General features: G+C 50.9%; 2 protein-coding genes across 5 annotated transcripts in view; both read left to right on the forward strand.

Moving 5' to 3' along the window:
- Positions 1–326: 326 nt before the first annotated feature.
- Positions 327–5,755, forward strand: LOC119097018 (uncharacterized). 4 transcript variants are annotated; one of them, XM_037220031.1, is made up of 5 exons: positions 327–402; positions 2,717–2,823; positions 3,802–3,921; positions 4,578–4,756; positions 5,372–5,755. In XM_037220031.1, the coding sequence occupies exons 2-5, from the start codon at positions 2,760–2,762 to the stop codon at positions 5,453–5,455; spliced, it is 447 nt and encodes a 148-aa protein (XP_037075926.1). In that variant the 5' UTR covers positions 327–402; positions 2,717–2,759; the 3' UTR covers positions 5,456–5,755. The 4 variants fall into 4 exon arrangements, with proteins under 4 accessions (XP_037075926.1, XP_037075927.1, XP_037075928.1 ...); XM_037220032.1 differs by having other exon boundaries at positions 337–371; XM_037220033.1 differs by having other exon boundaries at positions 356–371; positions 2,709–2,823.
- Positions 5,756–12,046: 6,291 nt separating this feature from the next.
- The window catches only part of LOC119097358 (A-kinase anchor protein 9), a 34,095-nt gene continuing 22,674 nt past the window's right edge, over positions 12,047–23,467 (forward strand). The window contains exons 1-6 of the mRNA XM_037220404.1: positions 12,047–12,271; positions 13,489–13,555; positions 13,848–13,996; positions 16,841–17,017; positions 17,441–17,596; positions 18,396–18,516. Coding sequence (XP_037076299.1) covers positions 12,191–12,271; positions 13,489–13,555; positions 13,848–13,996; positions 16,841–17,017; positions 17,441–17,596; positions 18,396–18,516 — 751 coding nt within the window. The 5' untranslated portion in view covers positions 12,047–12,190. The remainder of the gene's footprint in view (positions 12,272–13,488; positions 13,556–13,847; positions 13,997–16,840; positions 17,018–17,440; positions 17,597–18,395; positions 18,517–23,467) is intronic.

Consider the following 23,467-nt stretch of genomic DNA (forward strand, 5'->3'; position numbering starts at 1 on the left):
GGAATCGGATGGGACTACACTGAACTAGAAAGGACAGATCATGACCGGATGGCGCCAAATGGGATCAGACCAAATCAGACGGAATTGGGCGGGAGCAGACGGGACCGGTCAGGTCCGTTCTGGTCCCATTCAGCTCGTCCTGTCCGTCCTGTGCTGTTCCTTTAGGTCACTTTTCTTGCCATCCGACTCAATCATCGATATGCTGGGCTGAAACGCGCATGCGATTATCACTAAGTTAACAATGATTTTGTTGTCAAGTGACGTCATCATACAAGGAGCTGAAGGTGTGAGAGAACTTAACGCCCATGCGCCAGTTTCGTGCATGAGTTCGTTTGTTTGAAAGGGTGGTTTGGCGAACCGTGGGTCTGGAGGTCGGTGATTGGTGTGACAAATACCAAGGCGGTGTGTGCTTACGGCAGGTTTCGCTACATAAAGCTTTCATAGTTTGCAGATTGTTTACATAAATAACCGTATGGGTGATTCGCATGCATAGATAGTTTGCCTAGAAGTCTGAGCTGCAGGAGACTGGATTCGTGGTTTACTAATGGGTTTGGCATGTTTTTTTTAAAATTCCCGTGCAGTGCCTTGTTTTCAAGTCAATTCTGGTATTGGATGGTTATGGTAATGGAACATACTATGTACTTTCATGTGTTGGATATGTGCAGATGCAGTACGTACTTGCTTTAGTGTTGTGACCTGTAATGATTCATATGAAAGGTATGTACAGTGGCCAGGGGTGTGGCTTTGCAAAATCATTTTGGAATTGACTGAGTGGGATAATGGGCTAAATTTAACCCTGAATTATTGTGAAGTATTGGTTTCTCATTGTATGTGGTCACCTCCTTAACACTGTTTGTGGGGCCTCCTTAAATGAGAAGCTACACCCCTGGTATCATACGTTACTACTCCTGGATTATTTCAGCATCAGTCCCTGCTCTTCTTTGGGATTCACCCTCTTACAATGTATCATTATGCAACTATGGCTGTAGTTAGTGCAGGGCTCAAGCTACGGTGTCTGCTGTTGAAAATAAAGCTGGCATGTATCATCAATTGTGTTTGTAAAATGGCATACACTGCATAATGGGGTGGCCTGTTATCAGAATATTGCTTCCTTATTTCATCATTTTTGTGTGGCAGTTATTGTTCCAAAAGCATTTGCTGTGAATAATTGGCAGATAGTTCTGTTTATTTTTTGCCAGAGAAAACATAAGCTGGTGTATGTTTCATATAGAATACCCATGAAAACACATAATGTAGTCAGCAATACCTGTTCAAAGCCCAGCTGGCTTTGTAATCCATTGCCTTGGAGGCCTTCAGTCTCAAAAGGTCAGCTATAGTATTGTCTCATTTAAGCAAAGGCTCATTGTAAACCCAGAAAGGATCCATGATAGTCTGCCATAGTCCAGGTTATGTTCTCAAAAGTGTCTACTGTTGTCTCAGAGAAGGCCTTTCATACCTGGAAAATATTTATCATAAACACAGAAGTGGCTCACAACATTTCAGGAAGGGATCAACATTATACTGGGAAAGTAAGCATGTCAGCCCCTGAGAAACTTATTTGATATGTTTGGCCTGGGAAGTGCTCATCCCTTATCAGGAAAGACCCCATGATAGACTTAGAAAGGGTCCCTCATCCAATGGCCCCCTATGGAAGCCTGTTGAACACTCCTAGTAGAAATTCAATCTCTGAGTCTTCATGACTGGGCCATACTATCTATGTGGTGGCTGGTGGCTGGCTGACATGCTGTGGGTGCCATTGTGGTCTCCATCTGGCCTATTCAACATCTAATGCCTTTGCAATCAGCTAGCCATTTTTTGGGAGGTTGCAAGCAACACAGGCACATACAGCATGAGGTGGTGCTTGTCTTAAATCCAGCTCTTTTAGTTGTGCTGGAGAGACATGCCTGGTTTCCAATGTTGTTTCCTGGATTCCACTTCCCCCCTTTGGAAAATGAGGTCTTAGATCCTTGGTTTCAGCTATTTATTTAATAAACACATTCCTGGTTCCTGGACCATTTTAATACTTTTGCAAAGACAGCACCCTACTTCCTGGCCCTCACCAGTTCTTTGGAAAATACAAAGATGGGCTCCTGGTTCCCACTGATTGTGTCACAAACACCAGAAGCTAGTTCCTGGTTTGTGTGAGCTTTCCACCAGTGCCAGACTGTGGTCTCCCTAGTCCCACCAGTTCTGTTACAGATGCTGGCCCATGGTTCATGGGTCCCACCAGTGATGTGTTTTCCAGTATTTTATCATGGTTAACTGTTGTCCTTTTTTCATTTGATTTGAACTCAACCTTTATCCCCTTTGACTTTTAGCTTGTCATCTTTTTGTTGTTAGACTTTTCCTCAATTTGGCCTTTGCCCCTGTTGACATGCATCCCTATTTACTTGCTGTGCTTGAGTTTTGTCTGCTTTGACTTCCATTCCCAGTAACTTCCAACCCTTTTCAGGTATTGTCCTTGTAGTTTTTCTACTCCCTTTATCCCTGGGGACTCTGTGTTGTTCAAATTGTTTGCGCAGCAAAATGTGGCACAGTCATTGTGATTTTGAAAATTTCTAATTCGTCATCAGCCTGTGGTTATTTGCACCACAAACTGACACAAAATCACATCAAAGAACAGTTATATGCAAAGATACACTATTTAGGGTATCTACATGTTTTAGCAGTACCTTTCAGTTGGTTGCACCTTGTTTGACATTGTGCAGTTTTTCAGATTCTGCTTGTGTTGTATTGCTGGTCACTACTTGCCATCAGCTATGGGCACCATGCATTTTGGTGGGCTTTCAGCTGTATCAGTGCTGGTTTTCTTCATTCAGACAGGTAAGGGTCTAGTTGTCAACATGTGTGCAACATGTATCATATTTGATCACAGTAGCCGTTCAAATAATTATCACTATATTTCTTGTTCCAGCATTGCAATGCATTGCATTACCAGTCGCATGTTTCCAGCACTTAAAGCTGTGAGTGTACGAGAGTGTACGTTAAGCGGAACATGTTGCCTTGTGAGAGGCATTGGTCGGCGCAATGACTGGGTAAATGGCGTCTTCAGCTTCCACCCAAGGGGCCAGATGCCAACTCTGGTCGCGCCCAGGGCTCCAAGCGTTAGAAGGTCACTGGAGTCTCTACAGGCACTCGCGGTCCATGAAAGAGTGCGCGACGATGAACGACGCGGTCCTTTTTATGAAAAAGAAGTATTTCAGAGAGCTCAACAACTCTTTTCATGAGCATTGCGTTCAAAGTGCGGTGTAGAGTAGCTCCTCAGTTTTAATGATCATGTGGACCAGTGGCGTGTCCAGGATTTGGCAATGGGGGGGGGGGGGGAGGGGAGGGGAGATGGTTGCACAACTCGAAAGCTTTCACTCAAAACTTGGTTGTGTTTGGCAGGCGTGTGAAGCTTGTTTCATGCAGAAACAACATTGCATGTTCTTGGTGACTTTATTTCTGTGCATCTTCCTTGAGTGGTATAGTGTCAACATTAACGAGATCTCGGTGCTGGTAATAACTTTTTATGCTGCCAGGGCAGGCATTGACCTTGTTACACCAGGTCAAAAGTCAAATTGTCCTGAAAACTGGCGTTCTTCACCTGTCGGCCTGCAGAGCGTCATGGTCTTATGGTGTCGGCTCGGATGCGCTGATTCGTGAAGGAACTGTGAGATGACTCGAGGCTCCCGAGCCGGCTGTGGAGACCGATGCGTCATATGAAGTCCTCCCGAAGCGGATGGTCTTCTGCTGGTGTCGCATCGGGCTCGGTCCCTGGCCAGCCGGTGTTGGCGTCGCCTGACCGCGCTCTGTTTTCAGCGGCCGCTCACGAGTGTTACGTGTGCGTCGGCCAGGCGGGCAACGGCGGCAAGTGCACGGAGACGGTGGCGCTGTGCGAGTACGAGGAGAAGTCCTGCATGACCACCGTCAGCTGGGGGAGTGAGTGCGGGCGCACGGCGGCCGGACGGACGCCTGCCGCTGGACGGGTGCACCGTGCCGGTGTGGACGCGGGAGACTGGAGGGAAGCACCGTAGCACTGAGGGCGTCCGACGCTAGACAGCAGCACACAGGGCGGCGGTGCGGATATCTGACTGGGGACAGGTCAACAGGGACACGCTGCAACGGTGTCGGTACTAGACACGGGACAGGCCGCTTTAAAATGTAGCTACTCGACCCTGGACTTACCACTGCTTCAGCGTGCATACTGGGCTCGGTGACGTTACAAGCCTATGGCGATGATGCAGGTGCTTACACGGCAGCAGTCAACGTATTGAATACTTGACACTAGTACAATGGTGGTGTGCTATGAGTGAGAGTGTTCAATCGACAACGTAATAATAGGCAGGACCTGACTAACGACAAAAAGTGCACAAAGTCGTGTGCCCATCTGTCTGACGTCTGTTGGCCCGCCTGCGGCTACCTGTGCGGCTGCTGTGGGTGTAAGGGTGTAGCTGTATGCGTGGGTGTGGGTGTGGGTGTGTCCGTGGGTGTGTACGTATGTGGATGTGGCCGGCGGCTGCTATGTGTGTTTGAGTGTGGGTGTGTGTGTGCGTGCTGTGCGCGTGCGTGCGTGACGCGCACCGGTCCGTCCGCAGGCACCCCCGGTTGGCGGCTCGGCGTGCCGATGATGCACTTTGTGTCGAAACAGTGCGCCACCGACGTGCAATGCGAGAGGATGCGCATGCGCAATATGCCGTTCTGCACGCGCATCTCGTACGAGGACTGGCGGTGCACCTCCTGCTGTAAAGGCGACCGCTGCAACTATTACATCATCGTGAGTTCGTCGGGCCACCAGCACGGGTTTACGGCTGTTGGCGTGGGTCGACGGTGATGTGGTGCGAAGTTCTGCTGGAGTCGGCTCTCGCGATGGGGAGTGGGGTCCCAGAAGTGGGAGGCGTGGGTGGATGGGGCACGGGGCCTAGGTACTGTGGTTGGCTTGAACCTGTAAGTTACGGCCACGTGCTGCGTGTAGGCGTCACTGTGGAAATGTTATGGTCTTGATGGCCCGGGCCGTGTGAGAGCATTCATGTATTTGTTCGAAAAGACCATACATCCGCTCGTAATATTGGCTAACGACGTGCCTGTCGTACTAAGTAATCAAATGGAAGACACCTGTGAGGGATGTGGGCAGGACGTTGTGTAGATGGGCGAAGTTGGGCGGGAACCCATAAATTGTTGGCAGCATGATTGTATAGGCTGGAGCTTGGCACTTCTATATATATATAACTGGGCGACCCATCAGCTGCCGCTGCGGGTTATGTGGCGGTCCGCGGCGGCACCGCACGATCTTTCCCGCGGTCGCCTGTCGCCTGATCTGCCAGCCCCCGTGCATGCCGTGTGTCAGCCGGCCGTGGTGCCGTGCTGACCTGACCCGGGCCTCGCGCTGCAGGACGGCGCTGGGTCGCTGCAGGCGGCCGTCTTGCTGGTGTCGGCCTCGCTGGGCCTGCTCGTGCTGCACGGCCGGCTGTTGTGAGCGCGTCGCCGCGGCTCAGCCGCCTCGGCCACTGCCGCGTCACACCCGGAGAGGCCCTGTGCGCCGCCGCGCGGCGTACGTGAAGCCTCGGGCGTGGTAGTGCCATGTGCGCAATGTGCAGTGGTGTATGGGACGCTGTGAGAGATGCTGCTTGGGTGGATATATGCCAAGTGGCCCTGCCGGAGGGATGGAATCTCGTGCTGTTGTGACGTATCTTTTTAGCTTTATAGCTGGTTGTACCTAGCGCATCGCTTTAGACATAGTCCAGCCTTCTATGTTTCAGTTATGCCATCATTTTATTCCATGGCTTAACTTGTGCATTCATACGTCTGTTTGGTGCCTTCTGTCAATCTATCCATCGGCTTTTGATCACATTTTATCTCCGCCGTCATTCCATGCGAAGATTTTGTGTGCTTACTGCATACATCCTGAAACGATAACGGCATTGAGTTGTCGATGGTCCGTATGCTTTCTCTGTGAAATGTACTACGTTGAATGGAAAAAGGCGATAGAACGTTTCATCGCACGGCACTGCGTCCAGCTGCAATAGTTTCGCGCACGAGAGCAGCTTATTTACCATCCAGTTTGCAACTGAATGTGTTACATTCCATTGCGATATAGCAAGTCTTGCTACAAACTCCCCTTTGAAATTTCGATTTCGAGGTAAAGCACTGGGTAAAAAATTACTTTTGACGGGGAGAAATAGCTGAGTCGTACGCGTGGAGAACTCCTGCACGGAAAGCCCGGGTTTTATCCTCGGATAAAGTCATTGCCTCCTGGCGTTTGAGCGCCCGTTGGTGATGGCACGTCGTGTCTGTTAAAACTGTTATTGTGCTCTTGCCAGAGAACTGGCGTGACACGTCGCGCATGCGGATTAGTGCGTTAGTGTTTTCATAGTCTCTTTACAATAGCGTGTCACATTGTCTTACGTGCTCTTTGTCTCTGCGTATTTACCTCGTGCGTGTGTTGAAGCCTCGTATTTCTGCATATTGTATCGGCGTATTTATAGAAAGCGCCATCAGAAGTCTCGAATGAACATTCCATCTTCATCACATTGAAACCTAGATGTGCCTGCTCATCACAGAACCGTCCAAGATATACGCGATTGGTAGCTGAGTGTTGCACCGAAGTCGCGACATTCGCGAGTTCAGCCGTCTCGGCCCGAGTATGTGTCTCGTGAACATGAACATACCTGAGGCATCTCGTGTGAGGCGTACCGTGTGTCGAACAAATGAGCGCTGACGATGCATTCTTCAATGTGCGCTCGAATACACGGTGTATTCCAGTTGCATGTGCGTTTACTCATTTTTTAAGGTATATGCTGTCGTGCAGTGGAAGTATCGGAATTGAACGGACAGGGAGGAATAGTACAAATACAACACCGGAAGTTCCGGAATTGGACAAATACAATTGACAATATGACACATTTGACCCACATTTGACACACGAAGCATATACGAACGCATTGCATTGGTATGGTGGCTCAGTATACGCAGCTCCTCCCTCCGTGGCGGGCAGCAGAGCTCAAACGTTTCCTGGTCCCAGCCGCCATCTTGTGCGGGAGCTCACGCTACAGTGTTCGAATTCCTTGTGCTACATTTTTTACGCCGGCTCAAATGCTGCCTACCTCGAGACATTCACCTTCATTGTGGTCCGTGTGGGCTCAGTAGGCGCAATATGTGAGTTGCAAGAATGGTCTCACTCCTGCGCGATGGGCACCTCCACTTCAGCTAAAACTCTGGGCTGTCTCCTAAGCATGCTGACAGCAGGCGAGATCCGGCATGATATTTTGGTCCCCACACACAGGATTCATGAACGGAATGAACTGTTGCTGATGCATACCGAAAAAATACGTTTTACCGTCTAGGGCAATTCTGGTTGAATAGAAAAACGGCTCAGACTCACCATACTCCAACCAGATTATCAATTTTTGTCGCACCTGCTTTTTGATAAATTTTTAACTTCTGGAGATGGAGACGTCGGCAAAGCTGGCATGTGATTCGAACAATTACATATTCAACACAAACGACGAAGTGCGGATCATTTCTTTTTCCTTGAAACTCTGGCATGGTATACAAGTGAGACCTAGTCACATCCTGGTAAAGTCATGGACTCACATCTAATATTTCGGCCGTTTTCGGTTGTAGAAACTCATTTCTCCGCAGGGCTCCTCTAGAAAATGTCGTTCTTTGCAAATGATGTTCCCCAAGCATAGAACACACCATCACATAGCATCTTCTGAATGAAGCCGAGGGTTTGATAGACAAATGCTGATAACTTCTGTCAAAAATCGATGTCTGAGATCGATAAGTGCCGTTCTACGACTCTCTTGAAACTCCAGCAAAATGGGCAAAATCTTCGGGTCCCTCCTGTCATATTTCTGTAATCAGCTATTTCACTGTCAGCCGATAGTGCCCCACCAACGCTACCGTGTGCACATGGCTGCCGCGCGAGGCCAGGGTGATTTAAATTGAACACCTAACGTCACCAGCCGCCGCTACGGTCGGTTGGCCAGGGTTGAATGAAACGCTTTCAGGGGGCAATTAAATAAAATGGATGTCATGATCGCACAAATGTACTGTACCGGCAGCCGATAACCTTACAACAAACACATTGCATGCACAAGGTCGCACCCTTCGGCGCGATTATACGCATTGTTCCGCGGCTGCAGCATGCTGGCCAACACTGGCCGGCTGCATTAAGCCATACGCGGTCAAAACGTGAGTTGCGCGAAAGGTCATTTTCGCCGATGAGCGATTTACATTACTGATCGCTTGTACCCCGACAATGAAACCCGTGTATATGGTCTTACCGACTGCGCGCGGTTGAATGGATTTTAAATTGGACGCCGCTCTTTGCCAAGTGCTGCCGCGGCCGGCCCACTATCATTGAGAGGGCACTGTAGGCGATGGGGGAGGGGACGCGGGCGACTAAATAAAATCGATTTTCTGATCAGACAAGTGTGTTGTACAGACAGCTGCTAGCCCAATAACACCGTTATTGACCAAAAGTGGCTTAGATTTGACACCAAGTGTTGGCAAACCGCCGCTGCGGATGTCAATCCAACACTGGATGGGACTCAATCCGGGTGTCGACCGAATATAATTTATTCCCTAATCGGACAAGGGTGTTGTGCTGGCAGCTGACGCTAGTATTACCCATTGAACACCGTCGCATCCTCTCCGCGCGATTTTGGGTATTCCTCATGGGCCCCCGTTTACTGGCCATCACGCTACGGGCACGCCGGCCGCAGATAGCGATGGGCCATCAATGGATGATATACCGAAAACTCATGTCGACCAAAAGGTGATTTCTATTGCCGGTCGATATTGGTCCCTCATTGTCATCATGGGCGCTTCAGCTTGGTCGCACCTGCCACGCACGATTACCATTAGACGTATTGTTAAGTGGACGCCGTAACTTTGCAAACCCTCACTGTTGCCAGCCAGCATTGAGTGGATTGCGGTGGAAACTCTTCGGACGTGCTTATTGGTATTTTCCCGTAGGCTGGCCATTACCGTACATGTTGGCCGGCCGCTGTTGGGAATGCATAGCCAGGTGTGACTTGAACAAAAAGGTCACGTGGGCCAATGAGCGATTTACATTGCATCCGCCGCGCACAACTAAAGGTATTTTTAATTGGATGCCGTAGCTTTACAAATCGTTGCTGGGACCGGCAAACCACCATTGAATGAGATGCTGTTGATGGGTTGACGGAATGAAATGGATATCTTATCAGCTGTATTGGCGGCTGACAGGGCTATAACAGCGCCATCGACTGAACACAGTCGCACTCTTGACGGGCGATTTCAAGTATGTTTTCAAGTCCATCGCATGCTGACAATGGCACGACGGGTCGGCCGGTCGAAGTGAAAAGTGTGCCGTCGGCGACTATTTTTGACAAACATGATCATGCCGGCCGATGAGCAATTTGCCTTGAAGGCCGACTGTGCTCCGGAAATGATGTGTGCTCATCGTCGTGCCTGCCGCAAACGACTAAATCTTTTCTGGATGGGATGCCGTAACATTGCAAATCATCGATGCAGCTGGCCTGCCAGAATTGAGTCAAACGCCGTCAAGGGTTCTACCGAATATAATAGATTCCGTAATCAGACAAGTGTGCTGTACCAGAAGATGATGGCCCTGCCCAACGCTATCAAATGCACAGTCACGCTCTTCACGTTGGATAAAGAATGTTTTCCTGGGCTGCCGTTTTCTGGCCATGATGCTACAGATTGGACGGTCACAGATAGCAATGCGTCATGCTGGGCTATTTAAAGAACAAAATGTCAATTGTAGGGATTTTCTTGGTAAATAATTTATTTTGCCCACCGATGGTGCTCCGCAATGAGACAGCATACGCATTGTTGCACCCTCCGCGCACAAAGAAATGTACTTGTAATTGCACGCCGAAACTTTGCAGATTGCCACTAGGGCCTGCCAGCTAGAATTGAGATACGCATTTGGGGTGGACCAAACCGAATGGAAACCACAAGCTGACAAGTGTGTTGTACTGGAAGCTGATAAGCTTGCATGTGCACTGCCGAATGCACCTTGAGGCACTCTTCGCATAAGAATATCAGAATTATTCCCTGAATTTCAACCACATGTGCACGAGAGCACACTGGGTGCGGTATCTGCTGGCAACTCGGTGGTAGGTGGATATTACCTATCTGGTTCGCATGATTCGGTGCCTGGGCATCGTTGGATGTGGCAGGCCAGTCGGTGGCGTGATGGCCAACATGCGATAAACCGAGGAAATGCGAATTAGATTGCGCAGAGTACAGCATGTGGGAATCACAGCGCTGCTGTATGGCTGTTCAGCTGGTACTGGGATATCTTTGCTGGCTGGCCGCAGCCCATTTGATTGCGTTCACATCCTGACAGTGCATCATTCAATGCTGGTGGGCCTGTCGTAGCAACGATTTGCAAAGTTCCTGCGGTCAGTTCAACTTGCTTATTGCCGTGGGCGGCGTTTCGAATACGTGCACACGACAGCACGGTGGGACTGCTACCCGGCGGCGACATAATTCGTTCGTCAATTGACAATATTTTTCAGCTCTTTTGGCGCGTTATTGCATGTGGCCGCTTTGCTGGCAGCGTCGGGGTCGAATGTCAGTCCATGAAAAATGCTGATAATTGCGTGCAAAGAGTGCGACCGTGCGCCTTTGGTATTAATACCGCAAGGCTATTAGCTGACAATGGATCATGTCTGTCGGCAGACGGCTTCCATTTTATGGGATTGATACCTTGACATCACTCAATGCTGCTGTCTGCCTGCAACAGTCATTCATAACACACAGCCATCAATGGCTTTTTGTGGGCGGCAGTTGCGCCTGAGTGCACGTGATAGCACTGTGCGGGGGGGGGGGGGGCTATGGGCGGAAACGTAAATCGGGCGTTGGCAGACAATGTCTATTTTATTCATGTAACTCCTGACGACCCATTCCTGGATGTGTGGCGCGCCGCGTATCTGTGCGCCGCGGGCCACATGCTGTTTCTTAGTGCAATTTCGTTATTCTTACGACGTGTGTATTTTTGTGATTCACGGGACGGGACTGAATGCGTTAGCTTCAGATGTGGCGCGCGGCGTATCTGTCCGCCGCGGGCCACATCTGGATGCAGCCGTCTGGGACGACAGTATGGCGGCTAGTATGCGGGAGCCCAAGAAAGACAATCATAATCATCGTGCGGGGAGAAGTCGTTTATGAAAACATGCTTATCAGCTGACGGCATCCATTTTAAAAGTGTTCTTGACTCTCTCTCTCTCTCTCTTTTCTTCCCAATCTCTCACAAATCTACTGGCGCCAGGTGCCAGTGGGCATTTTCAAAGATACAGTGGCCAGCGACACGTCAAGGCACTGGGGAGCACTTTTGACCAGCAAACCAAATTGACAGCCGACCAACAAAAATATAAGTTGTTTACGTGCCCCTGGCGGCGTATTACTGAACGTGGGCGGCGTGACTTAACCCACTGCTGCCATACTGAAAGAACAGGTTAACCACACCATGCAAGTTGTATGGTGAGTGCGTAGGAGTTATCGTTTATTCCTTATCTCCGCGTAATGCGTTTCACATGTGTAAAGTTTTACGATGCGATCATTTTCTACCTGAAACCCGGCCCAAAGTTACAAAACTGATGTGTAATAGGAATACCACAGTCTGGGTATTGAAATGGGCGCGCCTTAAGCCCAAACTATCATTATCATAACAGAGCTGCAAAATCTATGCATGAAGCATGAATGTTTGCGCGAATGGTCTAGCGTTATCTGAGCATTAATTTGTCAACATGAGTATGTTGTCTCCATTAATATGTAGGGCCATCTTGGAACCTTTGATTCGTTCCTAAGTCATGAAATGAAAAAGCCTCCAATAAATTTCACTTGCGAAATATTTGGGTGTGTTCTATTGGTGTTGCAAAGGTAATTTCAGAGCATGGGTTTGCATTATCGTATGTCAGCAAAGCAGACCCACCCGTATGATTCAGCCAGCTGATGTATTTTGTCTTAGCTGCGGCAGAACCGTATGTTTGTTTTCTTCTTCTATTACAGGCACGCAAACCGGGCGTCAAACGACGGCCTTGCCACATAAACCTGGCTGCGGTCTGGTGGGAACATATGCTACCTGTCAATATTAGGGTGATGTGAATGTAATTCGGGTGAGGTCAAGTATGATATATGTTGGTGTCTAGCATCACATCATAGCGCCGGAGGGAACAATTTTATTGGGTACACGATGTTTAAGAATTTAAGGAAGAAAATAGCTGAAGAGGTTGGGCAGCCAGCTGCGCGGTTGCCTGTACAACAATTATCGCAGGTAATAATAATGCGGGCATGTTGCCATGTTTCAGAATTGTAGCTTTATGAGCCATGTTTTTCTCCAATACCTTTAAAGGGTGACAACATTATCTGGGATGTCTTACTGAAATTGGCAAGGATAGGTAATGTTTATTCATGGATTGTTATTGGATATTCATCATTTATGTTAAGTGTTTGCTGAAGTTTTGTCAGTATTCTCCTGTTTTAAGACAAGGGATGTGGTGTTTTATTTGGCACTAGCACATAATGTGCATGATGAGTAGTAAGAGCAGCTGTAAATAAACTGTGTTGCATTGGATGCATCATAATGAACCTGTACAGGCTGAGGGTGAAGCCAGGAATGTTCTTAGGAGGGGTCAGAGCTTAGTAAAAATGCATTGGATTTATAAGACATTGGATTTCAACAATATACCAGGAGCCATGTTGTGACCATTAGTTTATACTTCAAGTTGCATGATCCATGCTGTAAATTGAGCAGATTCATTACTTGTAGTGTCAGCATGAAGGCTAAGGATAAACCATTGCTTTATTTTATTTTTGGTATGTGTACCTGTGTTAAGCTGTGCATATTGCATCAGCTCTGCCCCAATATCTGATTGTAAAATTCCAGGTCAAGAGCATAGTTGTGGCAAAAACTTAACCTGCCATAATGTTTGGCATAGTCCATCCTACCCTTCAATGTCACCTGATCTTCACATTGCCAGTGCCACCAGTCACAGGTCATCCTAGTGCTGGTCAAATAATTCACATGATCTGTATGTGATTTATATGTCATGTGGCACATCATCCACTTGCATCAAGTGCATCTTTTAAGGGCGGACGAATACCAAACGTCGTGCCTGATAACCACCATAAAATTACCTTAGAGCTAAGGGACATGTGAACACAACTTATATGAGCTTGTATAATATTTTGAAGAATTGCATTCCTAGGTGCAAGTGGCTTAGTAGCAGAATGTTTGGATATTATTAAATATCTTCTCTTGCATGTAACCCTTTCTTGAAAAGTTGTGGAAATTTTTGCTGATATACATTATGCTAACAACTTTTGTATTTATTCTCAATTGTGGGCCATGTTCTCTGCACATATGTGTTCATATATGCCTGTTGTCTTTTTCTTTCACAGGTGTCTGATTTCTTGTGTTTAGACAACATGAGGACTATTCTGTGAGCCATTGAGCACTTCTGTTACATTTGTTGACACTGTTTTTGACAGTTGATTTCAGGGGACAACCGAGATGGTGCAGGCCTGGACAGCAGCGCCTTCACCCTAGATGATGATGGTAAGAGGAGATGCTCTAAAAGCTTGTCTTTAGGCTGTATCAGTCACTGACCTCACTGTCCTTGATGAGTGGTTTTGCCATATAGCTGTCTTTTCTAAAATTGCACATGGAAATTAGCAAGCAACATGTGTGCGTGCGTGCGTGCGTGCGTGCGTGCGTGTGTGCGTGTGCAAATGGTGTGTGTAGTAACCAGTGCAGGACTCAAGCCACGATCATGTCCGAATGTCTGTCACTGCTGCGGCCGTCCGCGACGGCAGTGTGGCGCTTCACGTGACCCGCGCCGCGCCAACAGCCGAGTCCCTGGCGGCCGAGCCGCGGGGCGCAGCGGCCTCGCTGACGGCGGCCACCACGGCCGGCGCTCGCCTCCGGCAGAACTCGACCGCCTCGTCAACGGTCAGCGAATCGCCGTATCATCCGGCCGCTCGCCGGGCTGCACCCCACGTAGGTAGCTCGGCCGCGCCGCACTGCTGCACCGCTGTCCGGAATGGCGTGTAGTCCGCCACGCGCCATGTTGCTTCTGTGCTGTAGCCATCTGTGTGTGCTCCGCCACTGGTCGTGTTTTTGGGCTTCCACCCGGAATGTGAGTGGTTTCGCCACTCAGGATGTGTGTACTATGGGGACGTGGGATGTATGTTGTCACATCATCCGGGAGGAGTTGTGTGGCCACGCCATCCTGCATGCATATGACCCCGCCAACCACGTGCGTCGGCAGCTCTGCCCTCGCATGCACGCAGTGTCATCTCACGTGGCGATGTAGTCAAGCCTCGCTCTCACTCTGTGTTCAGGCCCCAATCTTGAAATAGATGGCGGCAGTGTGAGGCATCCTCCCCACCCTCGCTGATGCTGACGCCGGCCAGACGTGGGCCTCCGGGCTTTATCGGCGATAACGGGAACGGTGGTGATTTCGCTGCACGAGGCCGGTCCACGGTCGTCCTTGGAAGAAACACGAGACCACGGATATTGGTTTTATTTGGATAAATGACTTTGGATTATGGCTCTCAGCTGCCAGGCGTCGAAGTAATGGGTTCTGCGTACGATCGTGGAATTTGCTCTGAATGATGGGTCCTGGCAACGAAAATGTAATGACTTCATCAAGAACGCATCCGACATGGACGTTGGTGCGAAAGAACGTCTGGAATGATGTCTAAAACGCTTTCCCAACACTTCATCTCGTGACGAATTTGGCGGCATTTTGTAGCACGATCTGTCAGCCCATTAAATTTCCAAGTAAGTGGGCGACCGCAATGAGTAAAGCCAAGATTTTGGGTAATAAGTCGACTGGGGTGCTCCTGCCCCAGATGGCCCGTCGGGGTTGTTATGTTCTTTACCGTTGTTGGCCCCTCTGGCCAACAGTTGTTGTTCTGTCTAAGAATGCCAGTTAGTTTTCAGTTGATACAGTTTTATGCTGTCCGAAATACATTTCACGGTTGCGTTTGCGGCAATTGTTGTGATGGTTGAACCTGTCTGTAGATGTTTTGATAGCGTGTTTGTATACTGTAAACAACGATTGGCTCGTGTATTCCCAGTGTGGTGCGTGTGGATTCTCCACGATTGCAAGGTAAATTGTTTGGGCTAGCAACGTCGTGCTTGACGCATACCCAGTTGTTTCGTGAAATGCCGTGAGCTAACAACTAATTACACGCGCAAGTCCCCAGCTCTTTACGTTTAGACAAGATTTGCTCTCTATGTCTTTATAATGCACGCAACACTTTACCAGCAAAGAGACCCTGTGTGACTTGGGGCGACCGAGATGATAACATGCAGAATATGGACCAATTATCACGGTGTAGACGACGCCAAACTAAAGCCAGTGAAGTCAGACGCTTGAAAACCCACATAACTGAATATGACTGGGTATGATGATATGATATGAGGCATTTGCCAGTACAGGACGTTGATTTGCCAGTACATATGCCACCAGAGCTGAACAGGGAAAGGCCCGCTGACACAGCGTTTTCGTACTCATTGATCAATGGCGCGGTGCAAGTTCTTCGGAAGTTGAAATGGATGTAGATGTGGAATTCTGTGAAGTCGATGACTTTTTGGTGTTAACATCTTAGGTGACCGCCCCAAGTGGTTGTGAAAAATGAAAATATGTTGAGGGGGATGCTGGTCGCATTTAGTTAGCCTATGCGTCTCTGCAGTTCTCACAGTCAGGCGCCCCTCAGTTTACTTAATGAGGTTTGGCATTTGTGGTCGGTTGAAGTCGCATTGGCCTTTTCCTGGTCGATAACTGATGTACTTATGAGACAGACAGTGATCAAATCATGTAATTTTTTATGGTAGTCGCCTGCATTTTACCTATTGTGCGCATTCCAGTGATGCGGAGAAATCACGCAGGGTCAAACGCGTTGTTGACGAATACGTAAATGCACGATGTCTTTTAAATGCACCAACTCGGTGTTTTGTAAAACGCTTGCAACGCTGCTGAGTAGGACGCAATTTATTTGGAGTTGGACTTATTGACGTTGAAAAAACGCGGAAAGGCTGGATCAGTGGTTCCAAAAATGCCGACTTCTGGAAGATGTGAAGACAAGTCAAAAGCTTTCTCTGCCCAAGTAGGACCCTCTCGTTCTGCGGCCTCGCCCGCACGTAGCTGGCGCATATCGAAGAAGCTCCTGTGCGTAACAAGACTAATCCACTAATGGTAACCTGTTTTGTAGTGTTTGTATGAGCATTCACAAACTGTGTTGGCATAAAACCGTGTTTCCGGGTGCCTGATACGCCTGCTTTGGCGTGCAACCTGTGCAGTGCTGAGTGCGTTGTTTTAAAGTCTCGCGTCTCCGTCCTTCACCCCACCTCATAGCGGAGTGTGCGTCCCGCCCCGTGACCCACTGCAACCGACCGGATTCCTCCGTGTCGTGCCGGTGCCGTTGCACGACCGGCTCCCGGCGTTCACTTGCCTGCGCGTCGCTGTCGGCATAAACAAGTCGCTAATCTGGCGGCGAGCGTCGTGTCTGCACACGTGCTCGGGGACACAAGTGTGCGAGAACCGTGCGGCGCCCCTCCCCGAGCCGGCGGCCAGAGTGGTGCGATGCGCCACCGGCAGCGCCGCGCAGCCGGCGGCGCCATCCGACACTCGGCACGTGCCCGCTCCCATTCCGGCCGCCAACTGTGACGGATCGCGGCGCGGTGCGACGACGGCTGGTGAGGCAGACATTGGACTGCGGTGTGTCCGGCGCCACTGGGGCCGCCGCCATGGGCTCGCCGGGAGGCGGCCGGCCGCGGGCGCTGAGCGAGGCGCCGCCCTGGCCGCTGGTTACGTGCCGCCTGACCGGCCCGCAGATGGAGCTCGAGTCGGGCAGCGAGGTCAGCTCGCTGGTCGGCCTCGGCGCCGTCTCCAAGGAGCAGATGTTGCAGAGCTACCAGCGCATGCGCGCCAAGTACAACAAGTACCGCGGTCGCTACACCGACCTGGCACGCGCCTTCCACGCGCTGGAGAACGACAATGAGAAGCTGCGGGTGAGTGGACGCCGCCCGGGCGGCCGGCGGTGGCGGCGCGAGCCCCTGACGGCAGGCACGGCTGCATGTGGGACTTGGATGGCATGGCGGCGGCGCCCGGACCCGTGTAGTCGTCTGGTGCTGGTGCGACCGCTTGTGATCCGGGGTAGCGGTATGTGCGACAGGGCTGACTGAAGTGCTCTCGTGGTCAGCTGTGGGCGACTGAGCGCGCTGTAGAGGACTGGCTAACAATTACTAACACTGTTCGACGAGAGCCGAGGCGGTCCGGTGCCGGGCCCGGATCGGAGACGGCGCGCCGGTCCGTCCTCGTGTGCGCGTGTGGCCTGTCGCGCCGGTCGCACCTCTGGTGCCGGAGCTAACCACTAATCGCCGCTGGGGTCGGGCCGGCCGGCCGCGCGCTGACGGCACCCCGCCCCCGGCCAGGCCACGCAGCGCGAGACGGAGGAGCGCGCGCAGCGGCGCGCCGCTGAGCTGCGTGAACAGTGCGCCCTGGAGCAGCAGGCCAAGGCGCACCTGGAGGAGGCGCTGCGCACCGACCTCGAGGAGCGCGACGAGCTGGTCAAGCTGCTCAATATGAAGGTAGCGGTCATCTTCCAGAGCGGGCGGCAGGCCGGCGCTGTAGCGGGGTGGGGCCGTGGGACCGTCGGCTTTATCGGGAAGGGGTCCAACGATGACTAGTTTTGCAAGGCTAACGTTGAGAGTGTGAAGCAGGGAAGGCGATTGTAGATAGATGCAGATGACTGTAGCTTCCGAGCAGGCATGAACTAATTACACTAACAGCAGCTTTGTGTATGTCCGAGGCGTTTGGTGACCGCATGTGTGCGGCTATCAGCTGTCGCATGTCACACTTCACATCAGTCTTACAAACGTTAATGCCGTGTCGACCTGGTGCGTTTTTAAAGGCACCCAAAAATACAAGCAGCTCCGACCTGCTGTTTTCGCTGCGCCGATTTGTATCAGCTGTCCGCCAGCTGAGCGTGAGTCGCGCTCTCAGTGATGTGCCTGCCATCCATGCTCTAATGAGGGGCGGAGCCATGCAGAGCCAGTGGTGACGTGATGACTGGCGGTTGGTCGGCCGGTGGCGTGTTGTTTGGTGCCGGCCGGCTGTTGTGTTCAGTGTCGGCTGACTGTTGTTGCGTTGTTTGCTACCAGTCGGCTGTTGAAATATTTGTTGCCCGCTGGCCGTTGCCGTGTTGTTTGGTGCCGACCAGCTGTTGACGTGTTTTTGGTGCCGGCAGACTGTTGACATGTTTGGTGCCGGTGGCTGTTGGCGTGTTATTTGGTGCCGGCCGGTTGTTGTCGTGTTGCTTGGCGTGAGTTGCCTGGTGACGTGTTTGTCAGCTGCCTGACCGCGTGCGGTGCGTTTGCTCGGCTCCAGGTGCAGCTGCTGAAGGAGGGTCGGACGGAAGAGGAGCCGGCTCCGTCCCAGAATGGCTCCGACCAGGCCCCGACCCCGGCCTCTCCACCAGCCCCGTCCGCAGAGGCCGACCAGCTCAGAGGTACGGCACGGCCTCTGTAGGCGCCTGAGTCAGCGGAAGCTGGAGTACAGAAACTTGCTAGATGGCCGGCCAAAAGCATTGCTGCGGCCGGACAAACACTACTCATCGCTCGTTTGCCTGGCTGCACCAATCATTGGACACAAACTGAGCAATGCTTCTGTCACCTGCACATTTCACAGCGCGAGAACTCAAAGAACGTGGGCGACGTAGAGAGTCGCCTGGATTTTAAACATTTCTTGGCAGTGGCGAACGGTTGATGTTGCCGATGACTTATCCAATTCAGAAAGCTGGGAAACGTTTGTCGCTGATCGCGGCGTGCCCAGCTCTTACCCTGGCGTGGGCTGTCGGTGGCCCTGATGGCTGCTGCACACAGTTAGTGGGCTTTCTTGGTCCTCTATCGGCCGGACTCGCGGTCAGATCGACTCGGCCCGTGTGCCGATGCCAGCGACCTCTCGTGCGGCACGTGTGTGGTCCGCGCTCTTCCACGCAGGGCTGCCGGACAGGCTGACGCCACCATGACGTCAGCGGATTCGGGGTATGGCTGTGCCCGCTAGCGACGGTGATATTCCAGGGAGTAGGACCTCTGCCCCCACCTATACGCCAATGTAGAATGGCGGCTTCCGTCCTAGGGTGATGGGCGTGCAACTTAATGGCAATTGTAATCCATGACCTGTTGGACAGATATGCTTCGGCGTGATATAACGAAATAATTTTTGTAATTAAATGTTCTGTGAAAAAGTATTGTAACCAATGCCCCAGAGACTTTCTAAAATTGCTGTAATTGCTTCTAGCAGTCCTGGCAAACCTTAACCAAACGTATAGATTGCTGGGCAGATCAGGGTATCTTATGTAAAGTTATACTGCTTAACATTTTCAGTTCTATGTTGACCGATACGGTCGTTAAGGCTACACGGATAGGCCATGCGGCTGCTGTCTGCCGCGGAGATCCCCATAGCCACGGTACACGACCTCCCAGCGACCTCTCCGCGAGCTCTGATCTGTTGTCCTGCGAAGTTGCGGTACTCTTACCCGGTACCCGGTACCTCCGCGAGCTCTGATCTGTTGCCCTGCGAAGTTGCGGTACCCTTACCCGGTACCCGGTACCTCCGCGAGCTCTGATCTGTTGTCCTGCGAAGTTGCGGTACCCTTGGTCTGGAACTTTTCATGAACAACATGTCGCGGGTCATGAAATGACGCTTGTTGTCATTAGTACAGATCAAATATCATCACTGCTACCAATCATCACGTCTTCTTGACAACCATAAGTTAGTGGCCAAGTTCCGTGAACCACTCCAAAAGTGCTGAGCAAAATTGGACCATTAGAACAGACAACATCACAGGCAACGAGCCTAGGCTTGATTACCGAGGGCGGGCTAGCCTTATTGAGTATCCATCGCGACGCTCCCTCAGCTAAAATGCGATTTCACTCCCCCAGTTTGTCATTGCGGTCAACCTTGTTAGATATTCCGATCATCCCTCATGTTCTATACTCATTTGCTGTGTTTGACAGGTCCTCCTAAATGGTCGTGTTTTGTTAAGAAGTGGCGCATTTTACTTTGCGCATTCGTCTTTCAAATACGGTGACTTGCTCTCACACTTCAAACGCCGGATGAACTCGGACGTTTTAATTCCTCTAAGTACACAGTCATCTGTGTGAGACATAACACCGGCTCTGTCCTGTCAGCTCCAGGTCAACGCATGATACCGCTCTCATAGCGCATGTCACAACACTGCTCTAGCTCTCCGGCGCTGGAAATGGAGGCTGGTTGTGCTCACTCTGCCGGAGCTCTTACTCTAAACTTTTGTATACGTGTCCTACACCTGTTCGTGAAATCTAATGCTCAATTTTTACTCTCGGATGTGTCTTATGCTGCTCTTAGTATTTGCGTTCATGTGACGGAAGTTAGTTCTTCGCGGCTTGTTTGTGTTGGGTGTCCAACTGTTTGTGGAAGTTGATTACAATGCCCTTCTCTCAGTCCTCCTCGTTTTCCCACGGATCCCTCGATGCCCTGGCCGGATGGTCGTGCGGGTCTGCTTCGGAGCTCGCCGTCCCGGGTCAGGACCCGCCTCCCTCCCTGCGACCGCGCTGCCGGGCTCCGCCGTGACCGCGCGTATTTGTGACGCGCTCGGGGTATAAATAACCACGGTGAGCGGCGGCGGCGGCGGCGGCGGCGGCGCGGCCGGACTGCCAGCTGGAGCGGGCGGCGCGGCGGCGCGATGGCGGGCATCGGGCGCAGTCTGTTCGTCCTGGGCCTGGCCGACGGCGTGCTCGTGTTCTGGATCCTGGTGCTCTTCTGGTACCGGTACCGCGTGCTGACGGCGCCGCCCGCCGCCGCTGACGACGACGACCTGCTGCTGGGCGAGCTCGAGTGACCGGCGGCGCTGCCGCGGGGTCATGGGCTAGGCGGACCGGCGCCGCGCGCCACGCCACGCTGCGGTACCGCGACTGGCCGCCGACACGTGCGCGGAGGAGCGGGTGCCGAGGACGCGGCGGCGGCCGCCGCCGCTGCTCAGGCGGTGTGCTGGGAACTGGTGGCGTGCGTGGACTAGACCGGCTTGTACTTCGCGGGAAGACGACGGGCCACGTGCTGCGGACATAGTGGTGCGTTTTCGGAGAGTGTGCTGAGGACAAGCGGCTGGTGTGGCTGAGAGGCCCGAGGTAAACAAGGCGCACTGTGACCTCGCGCATGCGTGTTAGTGGCTGCTTGGACGCGTGATCTAAAACATATTTGGTTTGTGTGTGTGAACATTAGCTGGTCTTATGTATTCAGAAAAAAATGTTTTGCTTGACGGACATGAACGGTGCCACCATTTTTTTTTTTGTAGGGCAGCACGAGGTCGTAAAACCGTACATCACGACGCTTAAATTTTTTAATGGGGGCACACTCATGCGTGTAATAGCTGTCGTTTTCTTAGATTATCATTCCTATGTACACTCCTCACATCCCTCATGCGCCTTACGCTGCACGACAGTACAGTATGGGGGCACTGGAACTGGGAGTGGGGGCAAGGACTGAGGCCCGCCGCTTTCTGGGAGTTTAACATTACCCCTGTGACCGTGAGCTGCAAAGATATAATGTAAAATGTTATTATTCCTTCTCTCCCAAACGTGGATGAACGCTCGTTGCATCATGCCGGCGGAAAAGCATGATTACAGTTTCGTAGCTTCTCAGCAATCAGCACATATCTCAGATCATGAATAAGTGTATAAACATTTGCTAGTTCAGTGCCAAAAGCTTTGCATGGCGATATTTCATGATGTTTACCCCGCAGCTATGCTGTGGCTTGGACGCCCAATATCAGAACGTTTTGTTTGAAAACATAATAACAGTAAATCTGACCATTTATTACGGTGGCAATAAAAACCTCCGAACGTCGTTTTGCTTGAGGATCACAGAGTTTCCATACTCCTTCCAGGTGTACATCACTACCGCCTATGGCGCAGCCCTAAGCGCTGCCAAACGTTCTCCATCTTGATGTGCTTTGATGGGCGAAGGCGACTGCGGCATGAGCTGGATCCATTCGATCCAGGCGAAGGCTATGCACGTGACGCACTGCTGCCGCGTTGATCCTGCTCTGCACCGCCATTAAGCGAAGCAGGAGTTGTGAGCTCTGAGCTGGCGGTCGGGATCACAATAAGACAATCACATTTGATGACTTCAGATATGGGTACCCGTGCGTTGCGCCTCGCGTTGCGGGGAATGGACAGCGAGGGAGGGAGGGGGGAGGGGGGGGGACGTACATTTGCCTCCTTGGCAAATGGCAGGAAAGCGGCTGCCCCGTGTCTGTCTGGTGGTGTCGCCCCTCAGCGTCTGCGTCTGCATGTGCAAGTTCTGCTCGACCAGGAACAATAATGTTGTTTGCTCAAAAAGGAGACAGAAAGTATTGTAAGCTCTTCGGGCTACATGAGGGACATGGTGCAATAGGATATGCTTAAAATGGATCATTTAATCATCATCATCATCAACCACTAGTAATTCATCTGAAAACGTATTTGTATCATCAAACGCAAAATGCGTCTTAAATTATATGCTTTCATGCACAGTACGGATTTCAGTACCCATGTCCGACTGGTGGGGGACATTTGTTACCCTTTAAAGATTTTCTAGAGCGCTGTGAAAACAGCGAAGCAACGTAACCGGCATTTTAGGTACCATATCCTCAGGCAAGTAGCTGAAATCTTCGGTGGCAAGTGTCAAAGTGTCAAAGTTTCTTCGAAATCCTGAAAATTTGGAACAAAATCCTGCGAAATTGCCCAATACCTAGTGTAAACCTTTCGGCTCAGGTGTCATGTTTCCGTTGGCCCCATCCTTGACTGCGTCCCAGAATTTCCGTCAATATTGCGCGCAAGCTGTCCGCAATTTTAGCATCATCACAGGTCAGTTCATTGACATTGGCGAGCTCAGTTGACGTGATACCAAAACAACTTTTCATTATTGTCATGTAGTGGACTAATAACTCGTTTCTTAGTTCAATTATGCTATTTGCCACTGGTTTTATTATGTTAAATAAGCTTCGGGAATCGAGAGATATAAATTGCATTACGAATGTCTTATTGACAATGATGCGGAAACCATGGGCACAGTCGCTCAGGGGCGATACCCTGAAGTTGGGTCATGCCAGTCCGCCCAGCCACTGCCGAAATACTCGCTGAAAGCCATCCCGCTACAATTTACAAGGCAAAATAATTCTTAAATATGTAACAAAACCAGAAAAACAATGCAACACATAACGGGACCCTTCTGCATGTTCACTATATTTTTGCATACCTAAGCGAGCTATGAGGGTTCTGATTTTTGACGTTGATGTCTGGCCGACCTCGTCCAGTGCAGTAACCTGATTGGAAATTCAAAATGTTCCCGGTTACAAAAAGGATACATGCACACCATAAGCCACGCCAAAACTTTTCAAAAGACGATCGTTCAGAGATGCGATGCTGTTGGATTAGAAT

This window comes from Pollicipes pollicipes, unplaced genomic scaffold (genome assembly GCF_011947565.3).
Source record: "Pollicipes pollicipes isolate AB1234 unplaced genomic scaffold, Ppol_2.1 Scaffold_4295;HRSCAF=5057_pilon_pilon_pilon, whole genome shotgun sequence".
In the NCBI taxonomy this organism is placed as follows: domain Eukaryota; kingdom Metazoa; phylum Arthropoda; class Thecostraca; order Pollicipedomorpha; family Pollicipedidae; genus Pollicipes; species Pollicipes pollicipes.

Bases quoted from the DNA above. Each gene is read 5' to 3' on its own strand.
- LOC119097018 (XM_037220031.1), top strand. From the start codon at position 2,760: ATGGGCACCATGCATTTTGGTGGGCTTTCAGCTGTATCAGTGCTGGTT. The intron at 2,824-3,801 runs GTAAGGGTCTAG...CTCTGTTTTCAG, and splicing joins GGTTTTCTTCATTCAGACAG to CGGCCGCTCACGAGTGTTAC. The intron at 4,757-5,371 runs GTGAGTTCGTCG...CTCGCGCTGCAG, and splicing joins GCTGCAACTATTACATCATC to GACGGCGCTGGGTCGCTGCA.